The 24,446-nt window shown below is 45.5% G+C and overlaps 1 protein-coding gene across 2 annotated transcripts in view; it reads left to right on the plus strand.

Annotated features, from left to right (window-relative positions):
• Positions 1–24,446, plus strand: part of gpam (glycerol-3-phosphate acyltransferase, mitochondrial) — a 37,726-nt gene that overhangs the window by 9,201 nt on the left and 4,079 nt on the right. Inside the window, exons 7-19 of one of the 2 annotated variants that reach the window (XM_083635484.1) lie at positions 1,142–1,278; positions 3,527–3,626; positions 4,874–5,086; positions 5,792–5,905; positions 6,343–6,428; positions 8,829–8,941; positions 11,254–11,324; positions 12,971–13,238; positions 16,813–16,970; positions 20,098–20,175; positions 21,224–21,361; positions 22,134–22,323; positions 24,228–24,286. In XM_083635484.1, coding sequence (XP_083491610.1) covers positions 1,142–1,278; positions 3,527–3,626; positions 4,874–5,086; positions 5,792–5,905; positions 6,343–6,428; positions 8,829–8,941; positions 11,254–11,324; positions 12,971–13,238; positions 16,813–16,970; positions 20,098–20,175; positions 21,224–21,361; positions 22,134–22,323; positions 24,228–24,286 — 1,725 coding nt within the window. Of the gene's footprint in view, positions 1–1,141; positions 1,279–3,526; positions 3,627–4,873; positions 5,087–5,791; positions 5,906–6,342; positions 6,429–8,828; positions 8,942–11,253; positions 11,325–12,970; positions 13,239–16,812; positions 16,971–20,097; positions 20,176–21,223; positions 21,362–22,133; positions 22,324–24,227; positions 24,287–24,446 lie in introns of those variants that run through there. The other variant, XM_083635485.1, reaches the window with a different exon arrangement.

Consider the following 24,446-nt stretch of genomic DNA (forward strand, 5'->3'; position numbering starts at 1 on the left):
CCCGATGCTATAAATGCAAGGAGCGAACTTACGGTTTCTGCTGCCGTTGGTGCGATCGCTGCAGTCCAAGACTCCAAATAAACTTCCATGCTGTATTATGTCCAGTGCACCACTTGCCCTCATGTAGTTTACTCGGCTAACGCTATAGCTTTAAGTTTAGCTTACTTGATTGCCTCATTGTATGGGAAAATACGAAAATACGAACATCGTTTCAACTTCTCTTCAAACACGTCTTCAGCGGAGATTCCTTTTTGAGGGTGACGTCATTGACCATATATGGACGAAAAGTGGAGAGCACATGGCTGAATTGTTTGGTTTACGGCCGTGGGTCCTTTGGGGGATCTACAATAGGCGACTAAGAATGTGCCTGATGAAAAAGGTAGCTTAAAATATCTTCATAGACTAGAGAACGTAATTAATATAATTTTTCCTCATTAATGATACGTCGTTTCAACTGCCCGCAACCCATCCGCTATTAACCAGAATGTTTATTTTTATGATCTGGACCGCCCGCGGGGCAGGATATCCGCGGTCAGCGCGGTTATAACTGCGGCCCGCGCATCACTAGATGATACTGTGACAGATGATCTCCTCAGCGAGATAGGCAGAGTGTTTTCTAAACATTGGTGAAAGCCAACCACAATTATTTTTACAAGCACACCACAAATAGAGTTCACAAACTGACACAATAACAGTCTGAACCAGTGTTGGCTATGGATATATTACCCACGCCAGCCTGTCACCATCACAAATAACCTAAAAAACTCTGGAAAACACTGCAGGGCATTTCAGCAATTTGCAGTACAATGTCGTCTTTACTCATTGGATAAGCCATCCTGTGGGGTTGTAGGTAATAATACTCATTTATTTATATGCAGTGTAGATGACATTTAAGCAGATACCAGGTGCCTTTCTCAAGGGCAAATGACGAGTGTACAGTATCTTTACTGGAGACAGTGGTCACTTCACTGAGCAATGATAAGAAGACTTCAATACTCGATTTTGAAATGTTTAAAAAGGCTTTGTCATTTTGTAAACTGAAATGTTAAATATCACACTGCTTATTTAAGGGTGTCCTCTACTGAAGTGGGAGAAATGATCTGCATTTAGCTGAGCTGGTTTGTTTTCTGTGTCCTTGCAGCACAATGTGCCCCTGGTATTCCTCCCTGTTCACAAGTCCCACATTGACTACCTGCTGATCACCTTCATCCTCTTCTGTCACAACATCAAAGCCCCGCACATTGCTGCTGGAAACAACCTCAATATCCCAATCTTCAGGTGAGGTATTCCTGCACTCGGTGCACATGGGGAAATACCAGCTCAGCTCAATCTTCAGGTGAGGTATTCCTGCACTCGGTGCACAGGGGGAAATACCAGCTCAGCTGAGATCACAGTTGAAAGATGTCCTCTAGTCTTCTTCTCACACCCCCACTGGAGCTGCAATAGCCCTTAGAGATCAGCAAGAAGGTGATGGTTCCCTGGCAAGAAGTTAGAGAGGGATGAAAGCTTAACCAAAAGATGAGACCGCACACTGTCTTCAACAAGGTAGGGAATGTAAGAAGCCAGGCGGGGGAACTGACAACATATTTTCCAGACCTGGTTCAAATAGGATTTGGAATTAAAATTCTTAATGCTTGACTGACCTTGCCTCAAACATGCAATCTTACAGGTGATGATAAGTACTAATCTTACAGGTGATGATAAGTACTAACCTTACCCACTTAGGACCTTGGACAGAAGAAACAAATTGTCTGCTTTGTACTTTGCTTTATAAGATAAGATCAAACTGTGAGGAAATTCAGCTCTTGCAGCACCAAATAGTGACAGGATACAGCATGTACTGTATAGTAGTGTAGTAGTATGCAGTGTTGGGTAGGGCTGGGCAATATAATCGATACGGCGATATATCGCGATATTTTATTTCCCGATACTGTATCGATACTTGGACGCCAAGTATCGCGATATTAATTGTTTTTTTTTTTGTTTTTTTTGTTTTTTAATGTGCAGGCCATGCCATGCCAGGCCTCTGCATCTGGTGATTCCCACCCCTAATCGATACTGTATCGATATTTCCCATATCGATGCTTTCAGTAACACTCAACACTCAGTAGTTTTGACTAAATTTGTCCACTAACTTATCAGTATAAAGTGATGTACATACAGTATCATTACACTACCTGGGTGGTACACAGTGTGTTGTATCTTTAGCTCTATTATTTAATTTTGAGTAAATTCTGTAGAATATCGCAATATATCGCAATATGTATCGCATCGCAATATATCGCAATATGTATCGCATCGCAATATATCGCGATACAATCGTATCGTGACCCAAGTATCGTGATACGTATCGTATCGTGAGATCCTTGCCAATAACCAGCCCTAGTGTTGGGGGTAAAAGTAACATATTACATGTAATATATTACTTTTAGCAGTAACTCGGTAATATAACTCATTACAAATATGATTTCTGTAATATTATACCAGTTACTCTGTCAAGTAACAAGTTACAAATTGAGTTACTTTTTTTTTATTTTTATCAAAGCACATATTTAAATAAAGATACAATCATGTCCTGTGTTTTTATGCAAATTACCACTATAGATGACAATAACAAAGGAAAAGAATAACATTTAGAATTTTGAACGGTTTACTCTGACTTGAAGACAGTTTAAATTATTTTTCGGGATGGTTCTGGGGCGCCGATGTCATTCTGCTACTGCAGTTATTTTGGTTTAAGTAATGCAAAAGTAGTGGTATAAGTAATGAGTTACTCTACACAGACAGTAATATTGTAAAGTAACTTATTACTTTACAATGAATGTAACTAGTAATATGTAGTATATTACATTTTGAAATAACTTGCCCAACACTGGTAGTATGTTAGTTAATCCCATTTCAGTGTTTCCTTTTGGGGGGGGTTCCTTGTACCTGGGTTGTACAGTAATACGCCGACCCTCGGCGAATTGCACAGATTTACTTTTCTATAATTATCGGATTGGACTGTGCTTTTCCACCATTTATTTCTCTGTAAAAGTAATGTTATTTAATGCAATGTTTGTTTGTAGCGTCTGTTACGTTGTGTGACTTTTCTTGCACAGGTGGGTCCCCCCAAAACTAAATGTTATTTCAGTTATACTTAAGTAACAGTACATTCCTAGAACATTTGCATATATCCATCTTAAGATACACTACCAGTCAAAAGGTATTTAGAGTAATAGTAAAGACATAAAAACTACAAAAAATAACCCAAATGGAATTATGCTGTGACCAAAAAAGTCAAACAAATCAGAGCTATCTTATATTTTAGATTCTGACTTCATGACATTTTTCATGACTTTTCATATTATTCTGGGGGGCCAAGATTTAGCAGCGGGGGGGGGGGCGCGATAAATGTTTATGGTGGAAACAAACCCTGCATTTAATTTAGTAAAATAAATGATTGTTGTACAGTATACACTTTGCATATAAAGCATATACATTTAGTGTGGAACCCCCTGGCTAAAAAACGTGTATCTGTTTCCAGCACGCTGATCCGTAAACTGGGAGGATTCTTCATACGTCGAAAACTGGATGAGATGGGTGACGGGAAGAAAGATGTTTTGTACAGATCACTGTTACACGCAGTGAGTCCTCTACTGTAATATTCTACTGTAAAGTAAAGTCGTGTTTCACATACTGTTATTTAATGTTATTTGTTTCTCGTGTGTGTGTGTTTACATGTGTCGTTATGTAACTGGAATTCTATCTTCATATTTTTGCGTGTACTGTACGTTGTCTGTCTCTCTCTCTCTCTCTCTCTCTCTCTCTCTCTATCTCTCTCTCTCTCTCTATATATATATATATATATATATGGTATATATTACACTGTCCATGGTTTGGGTGCGTCTATACAGGGGAATCTCCATTTGAGGCACAGGGCTTTGGCCCTAAGCCTGCCACTTTCCACTCCTGGGTGATGGACTGTCCGTAGTCATCTTGGTCCTCGACTTTAAAAACCTTTGTTGTGTAATGAGGTTAGCCCAGATATTATAGGAACCCTTTCTACATATAATTCATAGGCTATAAGAGAGATTTGAAAATTGAGAAACATTCCAAAAGTCATAAAAGTGATTAATAATCATGATAATATTCACAAACGTGAATCATTTTTATGACTTTTGGAACGTAAATTTGATTTTTAGAAAACGCTTCAAAAGCCATAAGAGTTATCCACGTTTGTGAAGATGATCATGCTGAATCCAAATTCACGTTCCCATAAACTTTTGTTAAACCACAGACCTTATTTTATGCATTTAAGTGAAATCCCCATTCTAAACCCCATTCACCTTTTTGCCTGACGAACCCGGACGGAAGTATACTTCCGCACTCATTCCTGTGGTTCTCTATGAGAGAGTGAAAAGTGAATGTGGATGTCTGTCTAGACTCGACTTCACAGCTCACTCATGTCTGTCTAGACTCCACTTCACAGCTCACTCCAAATGCCTGGGCTCTATTTCAGCTTAAAGTGTCTCTTCTCCAAAGAGGCAGCTGTGCACATACTGTACTGTACTCAGGAGGCTAGCCTAACACAACATGGCCACCTTGGCACACGCCCAAGTTCCCTGCAGTGCGTAGTAGGGGATGAAACGGCTCCAGTGCTGTGGGTGTCGTGACCAGCTCTCTTCAACCTGCATTGGGAGAGTGGCGTAGTGCAGCTTCCCTGCCTCAATTGCAGTCAAGTAGGATTTTGACATGACGTTCAACCTCTTCTATGTTCATTTACCTTTATACCACCTCCCCACTTTTCCTCTCCCTCCTTCACCTGCCTCCCCGTGTCCCACCCTATCCACCTGCCCCCCCCCCCCCCCCCCCCCACCCCCCACCCGCCCAGTACACGGAGGAGTTGTTGCGTCAGCAGCAGTTTTTGGAGGTCTACCTGGAGGGCACGCGCTCCCGCAGCGGGAAGCCGTCTCCGGCACGTGCCGGCATGCTGTCCATTGTGGTGGACACGCTGTGCACCGGATCCATCCCAGACGTGCTGGTGGTGCCAGTTGGCATCGCCTACGACCGCATTATCGAGGGCAACTACAATAGCGAGCAGCTGGTGAGCGACTACGGATGATGATGTGCCGCGTGCGCGCGTGTTCACATTGACAGCATAGCCAAGGTGTGATCCTTCAGTTCCGCTATTGAATCAAGTTAGAATATAGCAGTATGCGTGTGACATTTCACATTTTGTTTTGGGAAAGGAGGGGACTGAAGTGTTTTCATGAGAGTGTAAAAAGGCTAGGCTGTTTTTGACACAAGAAGCAGTGTGAATGGAATAAGGACAACTTGAATTGTATAGTCGCTAGGGATGCACCGATCCACTTTTTTCACTTCCGATCCGATTCCGATACCTGAATTTGAATATCTGCCGATACCGATATTATGCCGATACCAATATTTTTCTTGAATATACAGTATAGGCAAAGATTTGTCCAATTCAAGATTTTTTTTAAATATACTGTACCTTGCAAAAAGCAGACAAAATTAAGAAAATATACAAGGCAAAGAAGGATACTATTATACATGGGCAAATTACGGCCAGCGGCCCGTGCTGGAATTGCAAAAAAAAAAAAAAAATGTTTTACACGATTCCGATCCGTGAATTAGTGCCAATATCGGCACCCGATACCGATATTGGATCGGATCGGCCCCATCCCTAATAGTCGCATGCGTTCATCTGAGGACTATGTTAAGAGCTTCTTGGGTGTCCTTTATGTGCTTCATCAGCATGCTAACAGCCCCCACTCCTCTGTGCCTCCAGGGTAAGCCCAAGAAGAATGAGAGTTTGTGGGGCGTAGCCTGTGGAGTGTTCAGGATGCTGAGGAAGAACTATGGTTGTGTCCGTGTCGACTTCACCCAGCCCTTCTCCCTAAAGGTTCATGATCACTGATCTCCACTTGCTCATAAACATCTAGAACTGCAACCTTTACACCCACATATGGAGCTGGGTATCAAAAAGCTGTAGCTATTGGTACCAAAACACACCAAAAAGTAATAAGAAGCTTCAAAATGTAGGGATCTTACAATGAAAAAGCATGCTTCTGTGTAGTTTCTCAGAATGTTTGTTGAGGAAATCAGTGGCTGTTTTTATTTAATAAATTGACCTGGTCTCCATTAAATTAATTTGCTTTAAAAAATAAAAGATTGAAAAATAAGTATTGTTTTACCAAGCCATGTCCAGTACCTTGCAGGACTCATTTCATGGCAATCCATTCACCATTCAATTCATATTTAACGTTGAGCAGAAGGTGTGTCCATTTAGAGATTCTGATTCTTTGTATTTGTCGTGGGACTTTTGTCTATCAAATGTAGGAGTACCTGGACTCCCAGAGAAGCCGCAATATTCCCCCGCCTCTGTCCCTGGAACAGACACTGGTGCCCACCATCATCTCTGCTCAGTATGTACACACACACACACAATACAATACTATGTAGTCCATGCACATTCTGATAAATATACTGTGTACTTGGCAAATAAAACAAATACCTAAATAATGCCCACAAGTATATTAAAGTGTATTAAAATGCATCCCTGTCTCCAAAAATTAAGGTAAAGTACGCACGTGTGTGTGTGTGTGTACGCACACACACACACACAGCCTGCCCTGTGGACATTAGTGACCTCTTCATCCGACACAGGACTGCACTGGGACCCAACACAAATCTCGCGGAGTGGACAGTTTTAACTTTGCTGCGGGCGGGAGCAGGTGGCCAAAAACTAAACTGCGGGTCCTAGGATTTAGCTAGCTAACCAGAAGTATGGAGTCAACAAATGCAGTTGAAAAGAAAATCAAAAAATGGGTCATAACAATACCAAAGCAAAGCAAGGCTACATTTGGACACATTTCTCAGTTGTTACTGACAAAGATGGAAAGGAACTGGACTTAGTTAGTTGCGACAAATGTGGAAAAAGTATGAATCTACAACGGGCACAAATGTGGCACCTCGGGGTTGAGGCGACATACCTGCTCTGTTCTCCCCGATCAAAGTAAGCTCTCCTTCAAGGATAAAGTGCTTCTTCCTGCACATACTGTATTAAACAAGATGCTTTCAACAAATGTGTGGCACTTTGCTATAGAGACATTCAGCTGTGTGACTTTGTCGCAGGGAAAGGCTTCGTTCATATAGTTCAACGCGTTAATGTAGTCGCTAAATATGGCCTGGTGAGAGCACAGGCACTGCAGGCGTCAATGGCAACAGAGATAAAGGCCATCATTGAAATGTACTATGGATGTGTCATCACAACAAGTACTGTATATGGACTACTAGAGCAGTGGTTCTCAAATGGGGGTCCACGGACCCCCAGGGGTCCGTGGCACTTTGCCAGGGGGTCCGCGAAAAGTTTTCAGGTAATAAAAAACAAAAACAAAAACTTTATTTTATTTTTTTATTTTTTTTATTAAAAAAAAAAATGCTACATGTTACTTATTCCTTCTCAAACTACTTCCTACATGGTGCTAGTCTATCAAAATATCTTGGCTGTCATTGATTGTGTTGCATAGTGGTTTTCTGTACTGTTGACAAATTGTGATATTGTAAGTCACTTTGGACAAAACAAAAGCGTTAATGTAATGTAATAAAAAATATATATATATATTTTTTTTTTTGCAAAATCTTCATAGTTCAACGAAAATAGTTTATGCAAAAATGGTTCATGGATTACATTCTAATAACAAACCTATCAAATTAAAAGTCAAGCACGTTACCGTGGAAACAATTAAGCTTAGCCCAAAATCACAAATCAGAATGAGGGGGTCCCCGGTATATTTTCTATCTTGTAAGGGGTCCTTGGCTGAAAAACATTTGAGAACCTCTGTACTAGAGAACTGCATGGGATCCCGCAGGACCCGACACAAATCACGTGGGAGCGGGCGATTTTAACGTTGCTGCGGGCGGGAGCAGGCGGTCAATAACACACACATTGTGTGAGCAGGCGGGTGTTAATGGTCCGACATCCAGCAGCAGGGACTGAGAAACAGTCCCGTGCACGAGACACATGCACCCCCCACAGTCCCACCTGAAACATCATCAACCCCCACCAAGTCCCCTCCCTCCTGTCCCGTGTCCTCACACACAGCAGGGTCTGTCAGACATCTGAGGACAGAGCTTTATGTTATTATAGGCAGCTCCAGACCAACACTGTCCCAGAGACTTAGCCTTTGTTCACGAAACAACATTATTCTGACTTTCTTTAAATTTGTTTTAGCCTTTAGCTGTTGCTATTGGGTAGATATGGGAGAGATGAGTGTCAAGTCTGTCTGAGCCTCAGTCGCATTTAAATAAACACTAGAACCTACACTGTGGCATTGATTTCCAACCAACATACGTCATTGTGCGTGTGTGTGTGTGTGTGTGTGTGTGAGAGAGAGAGAGAGACACTACAGCAGCTCACTGAATAGAACACCTCCGACCAGACGGGAGGAAACTAATCTGTGTATTTGTGTATTGTTTTGGTGGAATATTAATTATGCCTACCATCCTGTTCTACTGACTATCACTGTCAGTCAGATGTTCAGATAATACTTTAAATGGAATTTAGCGAGAGAAAAAAGATTCATATTGTATCCCCTGTGATTTTGACAAAAATATAAAGCAATCTGCATACCTAACATGAGGGCGTAACTGTACCTAAACATGAGGTGTCAGAGAGGACATAGTTGTCCTCTCTGTCCTCTCTGAGGACAACTATAAAAGTTATCTTTTGGACATAGTTGTCCTCTCTGAGTGCTCTTGCTCCTCACTCAGTGGACTTTGGCAGACTGAATCTGCACATGTTGAAGTTGTTGCTTTCCTTCCAGACCTGACGCCGTGCTGTTTGAGGGCCAGGGGGAGGAGCAGCTGAACAGAGAGCTGTCTGATGATGTCTGCAGACGACAAATCATCGCCAACCTGGCCAAGCACGTCCTATTCTGTAAGCATTTACCAGCCGGCCAATCATTTCCCTGAGCTGGAGAACAACTTTTTGTGGCCAGCCACACGTTTAATGAGAAGTCACTTCCCGAGCCGACCAAGCATCTGGGGTTTGTTAACTAGGCTTGGGCTTTCAGAGGACAGTTACTGCTCCATTTATGTGGTGTGAGTTCACAGCAGAGGAGACAGGACAGGGCTGACAGATCAGGAGCGATCTCAAATCCCTGATATTCAGAGTGTTTCTTGGGACACTGAGGCACCAGGATGCAACAATCAGCCAAATGTGTAATGGTAGCCCATCACATTTCATGTGGATCTAATAAATATATAAAAAAAAAAATCCTGGTCACAGTTCAGCATCTATTCTATATAGCTAAGACAAATTCCTTGTATGTAACTTGCATACTGTGGCAATAAAAGTGATTCTGATTCTGATTCACAGGGGAAGAGCCATGGTTCAGGTCATGATTTTAATAATGAGTGAATTGTAGTCATAAAATGTTTTTCATCTGAACTCTTAATTCTGTCCCCATAGGCTGCTATTGTACTGTAGGAGTTTGCTGCGTGATGATGAGCACACTCTTTCTTGTGGAAGCACACAGATCACCCTTCTCATGCTGCGTCACTCGTACCTGCCTGCTGCAGCAGAGGAAGTAAAGCGTAGATGAAATACTATCTATCATACTAGCTGCTTTAATTGAAATCCAACGCAGCGCAGCATCACTCCATCCCCTTAACATCACCCAGGGCTTTTTGTCCCGTGGTAGCACAACAAAAACCGGTTCTCCCCGGCTCACTCAACTGCATTCTCATCCACTAGCCCCGTTTCTTACCCTCGTCCAATCACAAGCCCTCCAGCTGGATGGCATGTTGTTTTCAGCCAATAGCAGGAAAGGGAGGATGGAGAAGCAGAGGAAGGGTGGAATTGCAGTATCACTGCTGCTGTTCGTAAATGTTTTACACTACTGACTTACAGCATAGTCAAGATGACCACTGCTGACACTCTTCAGTGTACAAACACACAGAGCAACATTTTCTCTCTCTTTCTGTGTCGTGGATATCATTTGCTCTCCGATCTTTTCGGCCCCGTTTGTTGGAAGAGAGTGGTAGGCCTGTCTCACACGCGCTCTAGGCATACTCTATCATCTTGACATGATTCCAAGCTGTATTTTAAGCCTGACTTGTAGTTACCTTTTGGCCAATTGGATGATATTCGGGGTGGTGGTAGTTGGGGCGGGGGGACAGGAGGGCGGGGGGTGGGGGCAAACAGATTTGGATGAAAAAAAAAAAAAACACGGTTTCAGACGGCAGCCCGTCTTTATTGTCACACGAACACTACAACACATGCATGCGGCCACAACACACACTCATGCTGACGGTGGCCGGTGAAATATGTCCTCTGCATTTGACCCATCCAGGCTTGTCCTTTCCTCCAGGGGGCAGGCCAGGAGCAGTGGTCGCTTTTTCTTTCCAGCGCCCGGGGACCATCATTGGACCAACTTCAGATGTTGTCGTCACTGGTCGGATGACGATCTTCTGCATGTTTTTAGTGGGGGGTTATGTACGGAGGAACCCCCTGGGGGGTACGGGGAGAACATGCAAACTCCACACAGAAAGGCCCTTTCGACGAGATAGCCCACCTGGGCAGTAGGCACTGAAGATATGGCGGGGGTCACAACTCCAGCGCCCACAGCGTCCCAGACGAGAATCGAACCCAGGACCTTCTAGCTGTGAGGCGACAGCGCTGCCGACTGCGCCACCGTACCCCTAAATTGAGTGAAAGTGTACATCGGAAGGTCCAACATCTGGGACCTCCAAGTCTGTTACCAAACAGCATTGTATGCCTGTGCTATTTTCTCGGAAATAAACAAACACAAATAGTTAGAGATGCTGTAGCCTGGGAAGTTGGCGAATTGCTTGGTGCATTGGTTTGTGTTCTATCAAGTGCCTTCTGGTTGTAATTAAGGAAGAAGTCTGGAGCAACTCGGGCCATAGGATGCCTTTTATTTAGACGTCAGTGCATCTTCATCAGGTACCTGATGAAGACGCACTGACGTCGAAACGTTGTCCTTATACTCTGCACCTTATCCTATGGCCCGAGTTGCTCCAGACTTCTTCCTTAATTGTGATTCTGCGTCCCTCCTGTGATGCACCGGACCTGCCTTAGTGTCTTTATAGCTGAAGCGCGGTGGGATTCTCTCTTGTTGCCTTCTGGTTGTGTAGCATTGCACACAGACTCGTTAGTGAACCAGAGCGCTGTTTGTTTTGACATTTTGGTCGGTCAGCATCTCCTCTTTGTATCTCCCCTCACAGCGGCGAATAAGTCCTCAGCCATCATGTCTACCCACATTGTAGCCTGTCTGCTGCTGTACAGACACAGACAGGTAAGTCTCACTGAGGCCATTTACACCTGGCATTAACATGTGTTTTCTGTGATCAGATTGCAATCAGATTGTGTTTTATCACTTGAAATGCCAGGTGTAAACAACCCCAAAACGCATTGAAGATGGATTGCAATCTGATCGGCCAAACCACCTCCGGAGGTGGTCAGGGATGCATTGTGTACACATTGAACACAAGTGTAAATGCAATGTGTCCTCTCAATCTGGATACAGCAACTTTATGCGGATTGAGAGGACAACCATTTCTGCCATCAGATTGCAATCTGATTGCAGAAAATGCATGTTAACACCAGGTGTAAATGGCCTCTTACTGTCTCACATTCTTCCTATTAGCTCTTCTCCTGCTGTTCTGCTGCCCTTGCCTCTCTCCTGCCCCCCCCCCCCCCCCTCCTCCTCCTCTTCCTCATCTGTTCTCTGGTCCTCCCATCTCTTCTTCCTCTTCTTTCTCTCCTCGTTTCCTGTTTGTCCGCTTCTTGCTGGTCATGCTCCCCTCCCTCTCACAAGCCAAGGTGATCCAAATGTCACAGAGCGCTGCATCGTAGTAATGGATGCCTCTCTCTGTTGGAGCTCTCGCCCCCTCTCCCCGCTCGCTCAACATCCTCTGTAGATTAGTGGTGGGCCTCTGCCCTCTGCAGGCACAGTGATGTAAGTGCGCGACCGTGGAAAAGAATGAACTGAAATAGCCTTTCTGTCATGTTAAATTGGCCAGTGGCACATCAACCCATCGACCGGGCCAGTCTAGACCGGATGCCCCACGATACGATATTATCACGACACTTAAGCCACGATACGATAGTATTGCGATATATCGACTATTGCTATTTATTACCTTTTTTCAAGTGCAAATGATGTCCCCAAAGGGAAAAGAAGCTTGTGTCAACATCTGTTTCATCTATGAGATCATGTTTCCACTCTGTTTGTTCATCTCACTTCAGTCATTTTTATTGCAGCAAAATGGGATTGTTAAGCAGACAGACTGACCAACACTGTCATAAAAACCATAAATGTTGCATGATGCACGTGACAATTTATATGAGAAAGTATCACGATACTTGCCATTCGTGCGATACGATATATTGCCACACAAAATATTGCGATACTATGCTGTATCGATTTCCCCCCCACCCCTACAGTCTAGTAGTACTTTGTAGTGCTAAATCGCTATTGTATTCTTCATGCATTCTGCACTTGTGTGTGTATAAAGGATATGTACATATATATACTGTATATATATATGTATATATATATACTGTATATATATATAAGGATTGCTTGTTGCATAACAAGTCGTCCTGTCGGACTGAATTCAGCGTCGTGTCCAAATTCATCTACCTGCTGATCAATTTCCAGCATTGTTATAATGCAAATATTGCATCATTCCCAGGTTTGATGAAGTGGACACTGAAAATAGAAAGAAATCCTCATAATACAGTGCTGCTTGAGGGATTGAGTGCGTAATTAGAGAAACAAGATGGCACTTAACCTGAGACAATTGATCACACGATTATCAGGGATTGCATTCACAGCTATGATTGAGGGATGCAGTCTATGGTTTTTGGATATGCCACAAGGTTCTTTTTTTCCACTCAAACCATGGGCCTGTGCTTGTGTTCTCCACTTTTCTCCAGGGGGTGGCGCTGTCCAAGCTGGTGGAAGACTTCTTCAACATGAAGGAGGAGATCCTGTCGCGGGACTTTGACCTAGGCTTCTCAGGCAACTCGGAGGACGTTGTCATGCATGCCCTCCACCTGCTGGGCAACTGCGTGAATGTGACCAGCAGCGCAAATCGCAATGGCGAGTTCACCATCGCCCCCAGCCACACTGTGCCGGCGCTTTTCGAGCTCAACTTCTACAGCAATGGCCTTTTCCATGTCTTCATTTCCGATGCAATCATTGGTAGGTTGAACGGCTAGGCGGCTAGTTGTTCTGTTCTGTTCTGTTCTGTTCTGTTCTGTTCTGTTCTGTTCTGTGTACAGTTTATTATCACAGTGTTTATCATAAAGCTTGCAATGGCCTTGAAATGGTCCTGAATGATGTCATTGAAAACTGTATTTACAGTTCGACTCTGGGTAGTCTCTCCCCAGAATCAAATATTATTTTAAATCGCCGCGCTCCGCATACGACATAAATGAGTCTGTGCCACTTCACAGCCACAGCTGGTGTTTGAGGGCGGGTCTAGGGGTTTGGTGAGAGGAGTGTCCCAGATCCAGAGAGAGCTCTGCAGCATGCAGTAAGGTTAGTGTATCAGACCCAGAGAGAGCTCTGCAGCATGCAGTAAGGTTAGTGTATCAGACCCAGAGAGAGCTCTGCAGCACGCAGTAAGGTTAGTGTATCAGATCCAGAGAGAGCTCTGCAGCATGCAGTAAGGTTAGTGTATCAGACCCAGAGAGAGCTCTGCAGCATGCAGTAAGGTTAGTGTATCAGACCCAGAGAGAGCTCTGCAGCATGCAGTAAGGTTAGTGTATCAGATCCAGAGAGAGCTCTGCAGCATGCAGTAACATAGTGTATTAGACCCAGAGAGAGCTCTGCAGCATGCAGTAAGGTTAGTGTATCAGACCCAGAGAGAGCTCTGCAGCACGCAGTAAGGTTAGTGTATCAGATCCAGAGAGAGCTCTGCAGCATGCAGTAAGGTTAGTGTATCAGACCCAGAGAGAGCTCTGCAGCATGCAGTAAGGTTAGTGTATCAGACCCAGAGAGAGCTCTGCAGCATGCAGTAAGGTTAGTGTATCAGATCCAGAGAGAGCTCTGCAGCACGCAGTAAGGTTAGTGTATCAGATCCAGAGAGAGCTCTGCAGCATGCAGTAAGGTTAGTGTATCAGACCCAGAGAGAGCTCTGCAGCATGCAGTAAGGTTAGTGTATCAGACCCAGAGAGAGCTCTGCAGCATGCAGTAAGGTTAGTGTATCAGACCCAGAGAGAGCTCTGCAGCATGCAGTAAGGTTAGTGTATCAGATCCAGAGAGAGCTCTGCAGCATGCAGTAAGGTTAGTGTATCAGACCCAGAGAGAGCTCTGCAGCATGCAGTAAGGTTAGTGTATCAGACCCAGAGAGAGCTCTGCAGCACGCAGTAAGGTTAGTGTATCAGATCCAGAGAGAGCTCTGCAGCATGCAGTAAGGTTAGTGTATCAGACCCAGAGAGAGCTCTGCAGCATGCAGTAAGGTTAGTGTATCAGACCCAGAGAGAGCTCTGCAGCATGCAGTAAGGTTAGTGTATCAGACCCAGAGAGAGCTCTGCAGCATGCAGTAAGGTTAGTGTATCAGATCCAGAGAGAGCTCTGCAGCATGCAGTAAGGTTAGTGTATCAGACCCAGAGAGAGCTCTGCAGCATGCAGTAAGGTTAGTGTATCAGATCCAGAGAGAGCTCTGCAGCATGCAGTAAGGTTAGTGTATCAGACCCAGAGAGAGCTCTGCAGCATGCAGTAAGGTTAGTGTATCAGACCCAGAGAGAGCTCTGCAGCATGCAGTAAGGTTAGTGTATCAGACCCAGAGAGAGCTCTGCAGCATGCAGTAAGGTTAGTGTATCAGATCCAGAGAGAGCTCTGCAGCACGCAGTAAGGTTAGTGTATCAGATCCAGAGAGAGCTCTGCAGCATGCAGTAAGGTTAGTGTATCAGACCCAGAGAGAGCTCTGCAGCATGCAGTAAGGTTAGTGTATCAGACCCAGAGAGAGCTCTGCAGCATGCAGTAAGGTTAGTGTATCAGACCCAGAGAGAGCTCTGCAGCATGCAGTAAGGTTAGTGTATCAGATCCAGAGAGAGCTCTGCAGCATGCAGTAAGGTTAGTGTATCAGATCCAGAGAGAGCTCTGCAGCATGCAGTAAGGTTAGTGTATCAGACCCAGAGAGAGCTCTGCAGCATGCAGTAAGGTTAGTGTATCAGACCCAGAGAGAGCTCTGCAGCATGCAGTAAGGTTAGTGTATCAGATCCAGAGAGAGCTCTGCAGCATGCAGTAAGGTTAGTGTATCAGACCCAGAGAGAGCTCTGCAGCATGCAGTAAGGTTAGTGTATCAGACCCAGAGAGAGATCTGCAGCATGCAGTAAGGTTAGTGTATCAGCAGCACATAAGAACTCTCATGGGTCTGGCGTTGAGACTACACTCTGGGTTACCTGTGGCTTGGATGAGGCTGTGCTTTGACTTGAGGACTGTTCTGTTTAGAATGGCATTATGTGCAGATTGTGCTGTTGATTTCCCACAGTGCTTCATACTACTGTTGTTCTCCATTAAAGGGATGTTTCTGATTTATTTATTTTGATGAGGGGTTGTATGAGGCTCTTGCCGACAGTCAGTGTACTACATTCAGTGGACAGTCAGTGTACTACATTCAGTGGACAGTCAGTGTACTACATGCAGTAGAATACATGAGAGAAATGGAGACCGGCCGCGAAAAAGCTTCCATACTGCTCAGCTGGCATAATCCAGCCAGCCGCTTCTTTTCACCTGACCTGAGTTTCACTGGGAGGATGTAGCCCGTGGGAGGATCATGCTATTCCCCCCAGTTCCCCTCCCCCCCAAACAGGCGCCCCGACCGACCAGAGGAGGCACTAGTGTAGTGACCAGGACTAATACCCCACCAGCTTCCCACCCGCAGACACGGCCAATTGTGTCTGTAGGAACGTCAGACCAATCCACAAGTAGCGCTACGGGGAATTGAACCCGGGTCTCTGCACCCGTGTTAAACATCCTCATCAACATCGGTTTAAAGCAGGCGCCGCTGGTTTGGACTGAATCCTCGCTATGGCTTTCCTCCACCGGGGGCGCTTCATGGCCGCTTCCTGCTCGATGAACAGTTTATAGTGGATTTCTTTTCCCTTTAAAGGCAAAACAGTCGGCTAAAACGGTATAAGGGAGGTCTTTTCAGTCCAAATGTTCACTCTTGTGCCAAGTGTCGGAGGAAGGAAGGTAGCCAACAAAATGTCAACATGGTAAGGCATCCAATTAACACAAGAGACAGTGCTAGAGAGGGTGTGTGTGTGTGTGTGTGTGTGTGTGTGTGTGTGTGTGTGTCTGTGTGTGCGCTCGCGTGCGGTCTCCAGCCCCGTCTGCAGTCCCAGGAGACAGGATCATCTTTTACCTCATTCTCTGTTTTCTCTCTACCTGAAATAGAGCCACATGTGCAGCTGGAAGTGTTCGACTTCTTCCTCGAGCACCTGGCTCCAGTGCAGATTTCTGCTAAAAACACTGTGTAAATGATGTGTTTTCAAGTCAACTTGGCATCTCAGGGTTTGTTTTAGACATGGATTACTGTACGCCAGGTGAGCAGTATGGATTCTTTTTTTTTTTTCCCACATTTTTGCTCGTGACCCTGTTCACACTCAGCAGACAGCTCTATTTGCCTGACGAGGCCGGTTTCCATTTCTCCAAACTGGGACCACACCAGCTGCATGCAGTACACTGTCGGCAAGTACCTCTTACAACCCCACATCAAAACAAATCTGAATGATCCCTTTAAGTGTCTTCTTGACTTGGTCCCTAGCCTGCAGCATTCTGGCATTGCAGCGAGAGTTGGCGGTGGAATCGGAGTCTGAGCTGGTGCCTGGTCATCCCAACAGCCTCCACCTGAGTCAGGAGAGACTGATCCGCAAGGCAGCCGGACTTTCCCACTTCCTTATCAACGAAGTGGCCATGGCACCAGTAAGTCCTCTTGTCACAGCAACTGCTTTCTGTCAGGACCTCCTGTTTCTCAAGCACAAAACAGCTCTTTGACTATTATAAGACTTTTGTGTTTAGTGTAGGGCTGTGCAATGAAATCAATACGGCAATATATCGCGATACTTTTTTCCACAATACTCTTATCGATACTTCAGAAAAATATTGTGATATATCGCCGTTTTGATTTTTTTGCACAGATGTGTGTTCAGTGACACGGTAAAAAAACTTTTTATTTCAGTGCGTTCTAGGGATGCACCGATCGATCGGCACGTGACCGGAAATGGCCGATTTCCACGTGATCGGCCTCGATCGGTGATCTGCGCCGGTCACTCTAAAATGCCGATTCTGTGAGCCGATTTTCAAGTGACGTGCGCGCACCCAAAAGCAGCGAGACCGAGACGGATGAGTTGCAGTCAGAACAAAAGCTGCCACTACACACTGCATGCCACAGCATGTCTTCGTCAGTGTGGAGCCGCGGACTGGAGGGGCCGGGTAGGTTGGAGTCCACTGCAGTCTGAGCGGCTCGCTTCACCTCACCCCTCTTCCGCGACCAGCTGCACTCCACATCACCGCTGCCTGCTGCTGCTGCTGCTATCTGCCAGTCACGTTGTAACGTGGATACAGGAGAGGACTTTTGTTTCGTATTGCGAATAGAACGACGAACATAATAATAAAACGCATCGGACCAGTGTGCAAGGTTTACTGTGCGAGATGATTTTTTTTCGAATGGCGGATTAAAAAAACGGACTGTGTGTAAACTACGATATTCAAACTGAGTCAACTCAAACTCATTTCCTCATCTAGGCTACTCAATAACAGCCAAATCCACAACTGTAGAGTGGGCATGGCTTCGAAGGTCTCTGGGCTCCAGACCTATAGGCTATAAACTCCTTGTCCATGGATAACATTTTGACGTTTATTTATTTTATTTTATTCGTTTATTTGGCAGGGACATATACAAAAAAAACATTAAACCCCATAGGGGAAGATATGCTTTGTAACAGATTTAGCCATAGGCTACTTTCCATCTGAAGCCCCTGTTCTGTTGCACATTTTTTCTTTTGGAAAAGTAAATGCATGATAGCTGTGGGATATACTGGAATTAATTGTTTTATATTCATTGTATTTACACAAAAAAGAACAGCTCTGTCCAGTAACCTGGAACACTTTTATTTTGAGATGTTTTTGAGTGAGATCATCCTACCTCATGCAAATGATAAGAAATGTGACATGAATGTTAATTTTCTATTAAAGCAAAGTAAAAAAAAAAAAAAAAAACGTCAAAAAATAACCCGTCAATTATTGTTCTTAGAAAGAAAATCGGAATCGGCAAAAATCGGTATCGGCAAGTCAGACTATTCAAAAATCGGAAATCGGAATCGGCCAACAAAATCGCAATCGGTGCATCCCTAGTGCGTTCAGTAAGACACTCAACACTCGATAGTTTTGACTCAATTCGTTTACTAAGTTATCAATATAAAGTGATGTACATATTATTACACTACGTGGGTGGTGCACAGCGTGTTGTATTTTTCAGTAAATTATCATGTATTGCAATATATCGCAATATGTATTGTATCGCAATGTATCGTGATACAATCGTATCGCGACGCATGTATCGTGATATGTATCGTGAGGTCCTTGCCAATACCCAGCCCTAGTTTAGTGCAGTTCACGAACAGCAATACACAAACATAAAATTCCGTTTTATGTGGTAGACTAGAGCATCAATTGTATTATAGTAGATTATATTATATAGTAGGTGTACTAATATTTCTCTCATCAATCTTCTGATCTCCCCTTAAGGGCAGTTTACACCAAAGATCCGCAACGAGGCGAGTTGAAACTTGCAACTGCTTGTTGCAACGGGCCGAGACGGAACTATCTAAAACGGTCCAGTTTACACCAATGCGACTAGATGAGATGGCGGACCGTTTTACTTCCTTACTGTCACGGCTTTTTTGCAGCTGGAGTATTTGTAGCAGATGGTAAATAGTAGCGTTTTAACAAGAGACATCCACCACCACCTTGCCTCAAGTAGCCTATCAGATTGATGCGAGATGAAAATACCTGGTGCACTACTCAGTCAGAACAGCCTGCATGGGCACCTGCCTGGCCAATCCTGGCGCTTGAATGCTGCGTAGGGCGTGTCCTGCCCACAACTGCAGTGGGATCCATAATAACGTGTTTGGAACTGCCGCTACCCCATGCAGTTGCAGGTTTCAATGTTGCTGTTGCAATGCAGGCTTAACGCCAACTGGCGTGTTCTTTGTTTCTAAGTGTCCTCCTGTCCCTCTCACAGCCCTGTCAGACAGTCTATCAGGTCTTCTTGTTTCTAAGTGTCCTCCTGTCCCTCTCACAGCCCTGTCAGACAGTCTATCAGGTCTTGTTTCTAAGTGTCCTCCTGTCCCTCTCACAGCCCTGTCAGACAGTCTATCAGGTCTTGTTTCTAAGTGTCCTCCTGTCCCTCTCACAGCCCTGTCAGACAGTCTATCAGGTCTTGTTTCTAAGTGTCCTCCTGTCCCTCTCACAGCCCTGTCAGACAGTCTATCAGGTCTTGTTTCTAAGTGTCTTCCTGTCCCTCTCACAGCCCTGTCAGACAGTCTATCAGGTCTTCTTGTTTCTAAGTGTCCTCCTGTCCCTCTCACAGCCCTGTCAGACAGTCTATCAGGTCTTGTTTCTAAGTGTCCTCCTGTCCCTCTCACAGCCCTGTCAGACAGTCTATCAGGTCTTGTTTCTAAGTGTCTTCCTGTCCCTCTCACAGCCCTGTCAGACAGTCTATCAGGTCTTCTTGTTTCTAAGTGTCCTCCTGTCCCTCTCACAGCCCTGTCAGACAGTCTATCAGGTCTTGTTTCTAAGTGTCCTCCTGTCCCTCTCACAGCCCTGTCAGACAGTCTATCAGGTCTTGTTTCTAAGTGTCCTCCTGTCCCTCTCACAGCCCTGTCAGACAGTCTATCAGGTCTTGTTTCTAAGTGTCCTCCTGTCCCTCTCACAGCCCTGTCAGACAGTCTATCAGGTCTTGTTTCTAAGTGTCTTCCTGTCCCTCTCACAGCCCTGTCAGACAGTCTATCAGGTCTTGTTTCTAAGTGTCCTCCTGTCCCTCTCACAGCCCTGTCAGACAATCTATCAGGTCTTCCATGATGCTGTGAGTCGGCTGATCCAGTATGGCGTTCTGTACGTAGCAGAGGTCAGTTCACACAAACAAGCTTCATGAACAGCAGGGAAACACTCAAGTTGCTCTGGGGACCCATAGTAAGGACCACTTTCTTACTTAGATTTTAGCCTGAATATCATATCTGTAACATATCTACAAACAAGGAAAAGTAGATGCAGGTCAAATCATTTCACTTTGTATACCAGAATTTGGCCCTGATTATTGCTGGGGAGAAAAGCCTGAATGCCAGTGGTGACAGTGGGTAATAGTGGCTCAGTGGTGACAGTGGGTAATAGTGGCTCAGTGGTGACAGTGGGTAATAGTGGCTCAGTGGTGACAGTGGGTAATAGCAGCTCAGTGGTGACAGTGGGTAATAGCGGCTCAGTGGTGACAGTGGGTAATAGCGGCTCAGTGGTGACAGTGGGTAATAGCGGCTCAGTGGTGACAGTGGGTAATAGCGGCTCAGTGGTGACAGTGGGTAATAGCGGCTCAGTGGTGACAGTGGGTAATAGTGGCTCAGTGGTGACAGTGGGTAATAGCAGCTCAGTGGTGACAGTGGGTAATAGCAGCTCAGTGGTGACAGTGGGTAATAGCAGCTCAGTGGTGACAGTGGGTAATAGCAGCTCAGTGGTGACAGTGGGTAATAGCAGCTCAGTGGTGACAGTGGGTAATAGCGGCTCAGTGGTGACAGTGGGTAATAGCGGCTCAGTGGTGACAGTGGGTAATAGCAGCTCAGTGGTGACAGTGGGTAATAGCGGCTCAGTGGTGACAGTGGGTAATAGCAGCTCAGTGGTGACAGTGGGTAATAGCGGCTCAGTGGTGACAGTGGGTAATAGCAGCTCAGTGGTGACAGTGGGTAATAGCAGCTCAGTGGTGACAGTGGGTAATAGTGGCTCAGTGGTGACAGTGGGTAATAGCAGCTCAGTGGTGACAGTGGGTAATAGCGGCTCATATTGGGGATTGAATGCTGCTGAATTTTACTTGTTAATAATCTGTGATTTGGGGGTGGGATTTTTTCATATCCTTAAACCGAGATGGAATAATTTGTACATACGTATGTGTGTGTGTGTGTGTGTGTCAGGAAGACCAGGAGGAATTGAGCCCCAGTCCGACAGAGGAACCCTGGCCCAAAAAGTTCCCAGAGCCCCTCTCCTGGAGAAGTGACGAGGAGGATGAGGACAGCGACTTTGGAGAGGAGCAGAGGGACCGCTACCTAAAGGTCCAGCTGAGTCACTTCTTCACAGATACTCAGCTGTTATAGGAACTCACTTGTATCAGAATCAGAATCACTTTTATTGCCACAGTATGCAAGTTACATAGGAGGAATTTGTCTTAGTGTCTGTATGCAGCGTAGCGGTCACATCAATATACAGAGATAAGAAGTAGGAAGATAACTAAAAACAATCACAAAGTTGCAAGTGCAATCAAATCGAGTAAATATATACAATATGTACATGAGTGGTGAAGTGTTCTGTGGATAATAAATATGAATTTATGTTGGATTTACATGAGATTTACAGACTGAGTTAAATAGACGTTAAATAGGCAGTGGATTTACATGAATTTACAGTCGGAGTTAAATAAGAGTTTACATTGAATGTACATGAAATTTACAGGCTAAGTTAAATAGGCATTAAATGTGCAGGGAATTTACATGAATTTACAGTCCCAGTTTTATGGGGGGGGGGAGTTCAGTTGAGTTTTGGAGGAGGTAGTGAGTTTGTGTGTGTGTGTGGGGGGGGGGGTTGTTGTTGAGGCCCTTGGCGGAAGGGGTTTCCGGGCCTTGTTGGTGAGGCTGATGGCGGTTGGGAAGAAGCTGGTTTTGTGGCGGGTGGTTCTGGTCTTGGCCGACCTCAGTCTCTTGCCGTGGGGGAGTGTCTTAAAGAGTTTGTGGCCAGGGTGGGAGGGGTCAGCCATGATCTTGCGAGACCCGCTTGTACCGTTGTTTGATGATTTTGATTTCTTTTCCTTCCTCTATTGTTGCCCATCAGGTGAGCGTTTCCACGGAGCACCAGGAGTTCTTCGTCTTCCTGCAGCGGCTGCTCAGCCCGGTTCTGGAGGCCTACAGCGGGGCTGCCATCTTTGTCCACAGCTTGAGCCAGCCCATGGCTGAACCCGACTACACCCAGCAGCTCTTCAGATACCTGCTCACCCGCACAGAGAGAGGAGTGGCTGCGTACGGTAAGAGCAGCATGACTACTGCAGGACGGACAAACCCTGTCTTGATACGTCACAGACACCAATGCATAAACATGTGCACCGTAAATGGTAAATGGCCTGCATTTATATAGCGCTTTTATCCAAAGCGCTTTACAATCAGTAGGTACATTCACCCATTCATACACCGATGGCGGCAGACTACCACGCAGGGGGCTGGCACACCATCAGGAGCAATTTGGGGTTCAGTATCTTGTCCAAGGACACTTCGACATGCAGAGGGGAGGAGGCGGGAATCGAACCACCGACCTCTTTTATCCAAAGCGATTAGAGGACAACCCGCTCTACCTCCTGAGCTACAGCCGCCCCACGGCGGCCACGCACGGCAGCCAGTACACACACACATAATATGCTTTGGAGGCGCCATGAAATTCGTCCATGAAATTCGTCCTCCATTTTCCCATCCTGGCTCGTCGTCCTCCACGGTTCAGGCCAGGAGCGTCGGGCAGCTGCAGTGAAGCGCCCGGGGACCAGCTTCTTCCGACGTCACTGGTCAAACAATGATCTTCTTGCATGCTTTTAGTTGGGGGGTTCTTATATGGAGGGAAACCCCAGGTGAACACGGGGAGAACATTCAAACTCCACACAGACAAGCCCTTTTATATGAGATAGCCCATCTGGGCACTAGGCACCGAAGGCATGGGGAGACCTACCCCCAAGTGCCAACAGTGTCCCAGGAGGGAATCTAATCCAGGACCTTCTTGCTGTGAGGTGACAGCGCTACCACTGCACGATGCAGTGACGGCTCCACACGAACATGGCATGCACCACTGATCTGTTGATCATTCAGAATGATTAAAAATAAACATTTCATCAGGGTTTCATCACAATTAATGTCACATCTGGGAAGTATAGAGATAAAAGCCCTCCCCTACCACCGCCGAGACCCGGGTTCAATTCCCCGCCGCAGCGGTACTTCCGGCTTTGTCAGAGACACAATTGGCGGTGTCTGCAGGTGGGAAGCCGGTGGGATAGGAGTCCTGGTCGCTGCACTAGTGCCTCCCCTGGTCAGTCGGGTTGCCTGTTCGGGGGGAGGCGAACTGGGGGGATAGCGCAATCCTCCAACGGGCTATGTCCTGCCGGTGAAATTCCTCGCTGTCAGCAGAGAAGAAGGGGCTGGCGACTGAATATGTGTCTGAGGAAGTCTACAACGAGTCTACAACTCTGGATTCTCCCCAGAGCAGCAGAGGCGGTGGAGCACTGACCGGGGCAGCACGGGGAATTGGCCAAGTACAATTGGGGAGAAAATGAGAGGGGAGGGGCAGATACTGTATTTGTATAAGAAACATATTTTTGTTCATTGAGACTAATAATAACCCTAAGGCCGTGTGTCCATCTAGTGTCTTTTTCCAACCGTTAAACGCTGGAAGTACGCTGGGAAGCGCTGATCTCAGCGCACAATATTACAAGGAAGCAGTCTGAAACTAACGTTAGTTCAGTGCGGTAGTAGCTTGATAGCTGACAGCTAACATTAGCAAACAACACACATACAGTGATTTAGCTCAACACTCACCAGAATTATTAAGTGTCTAGCCAATCTGCTCCCACAATTGAGCCTTTCTGTCTCTGTTGCGATAGTTTCTCCATGATTAGTTGCCAGAAAAGGAGCACCCGACTCCAGCGTCTTTCTGAAAAGTTAAAATATTTTCAGCTGGAAGCGCTGGGAGTCGGGCGCACAAAAACGCCGGAACGCTATGAAAATAGTCTTAGACGCTGGGCGCAGCGCACTTTCTCTAGACGTCCGTGTGCGCCCGCATACGCTCTCCCCCCATTGGAAACAACTGAAAAAAGATGCTGGACCTGAGGAAAAGGCGCTAGGTCGACACAGGCCCTCAGTTGACTAATCCTTGTGTTCTCTTCTTTTCCAGGTGAAAGTGCAACGCATTACCTGGTTAAGAACACAGTGAGGACATTCAAAGAGTTGGGGGTAAGGATGTCTTCAAGTTCATTCAGTATAAGTTGACTAGTACAGAAATGTCCCAGTTTCTCAGTTGTTGTCTAGGAAACAGTTATTAAGAGGAAAGTAGAGTTGTGTGTATGCAGTCCAGTTGACTGAAGCTAGAGTTGTCTTGTGATGTGCCGGCTTG

This window comes from Poromitra crassiceps (genome assembly GCF_964638095.1).
Source record: "Poromitra crassiceps genome assembly, chromosome: 4".
Taxonomy (NCBI): Eukaryota; Metazoa; Chordata; class Actinopteri; order Beryciformes; family Melamphaidae; genus Poromitra; species Poromitra crassiceps.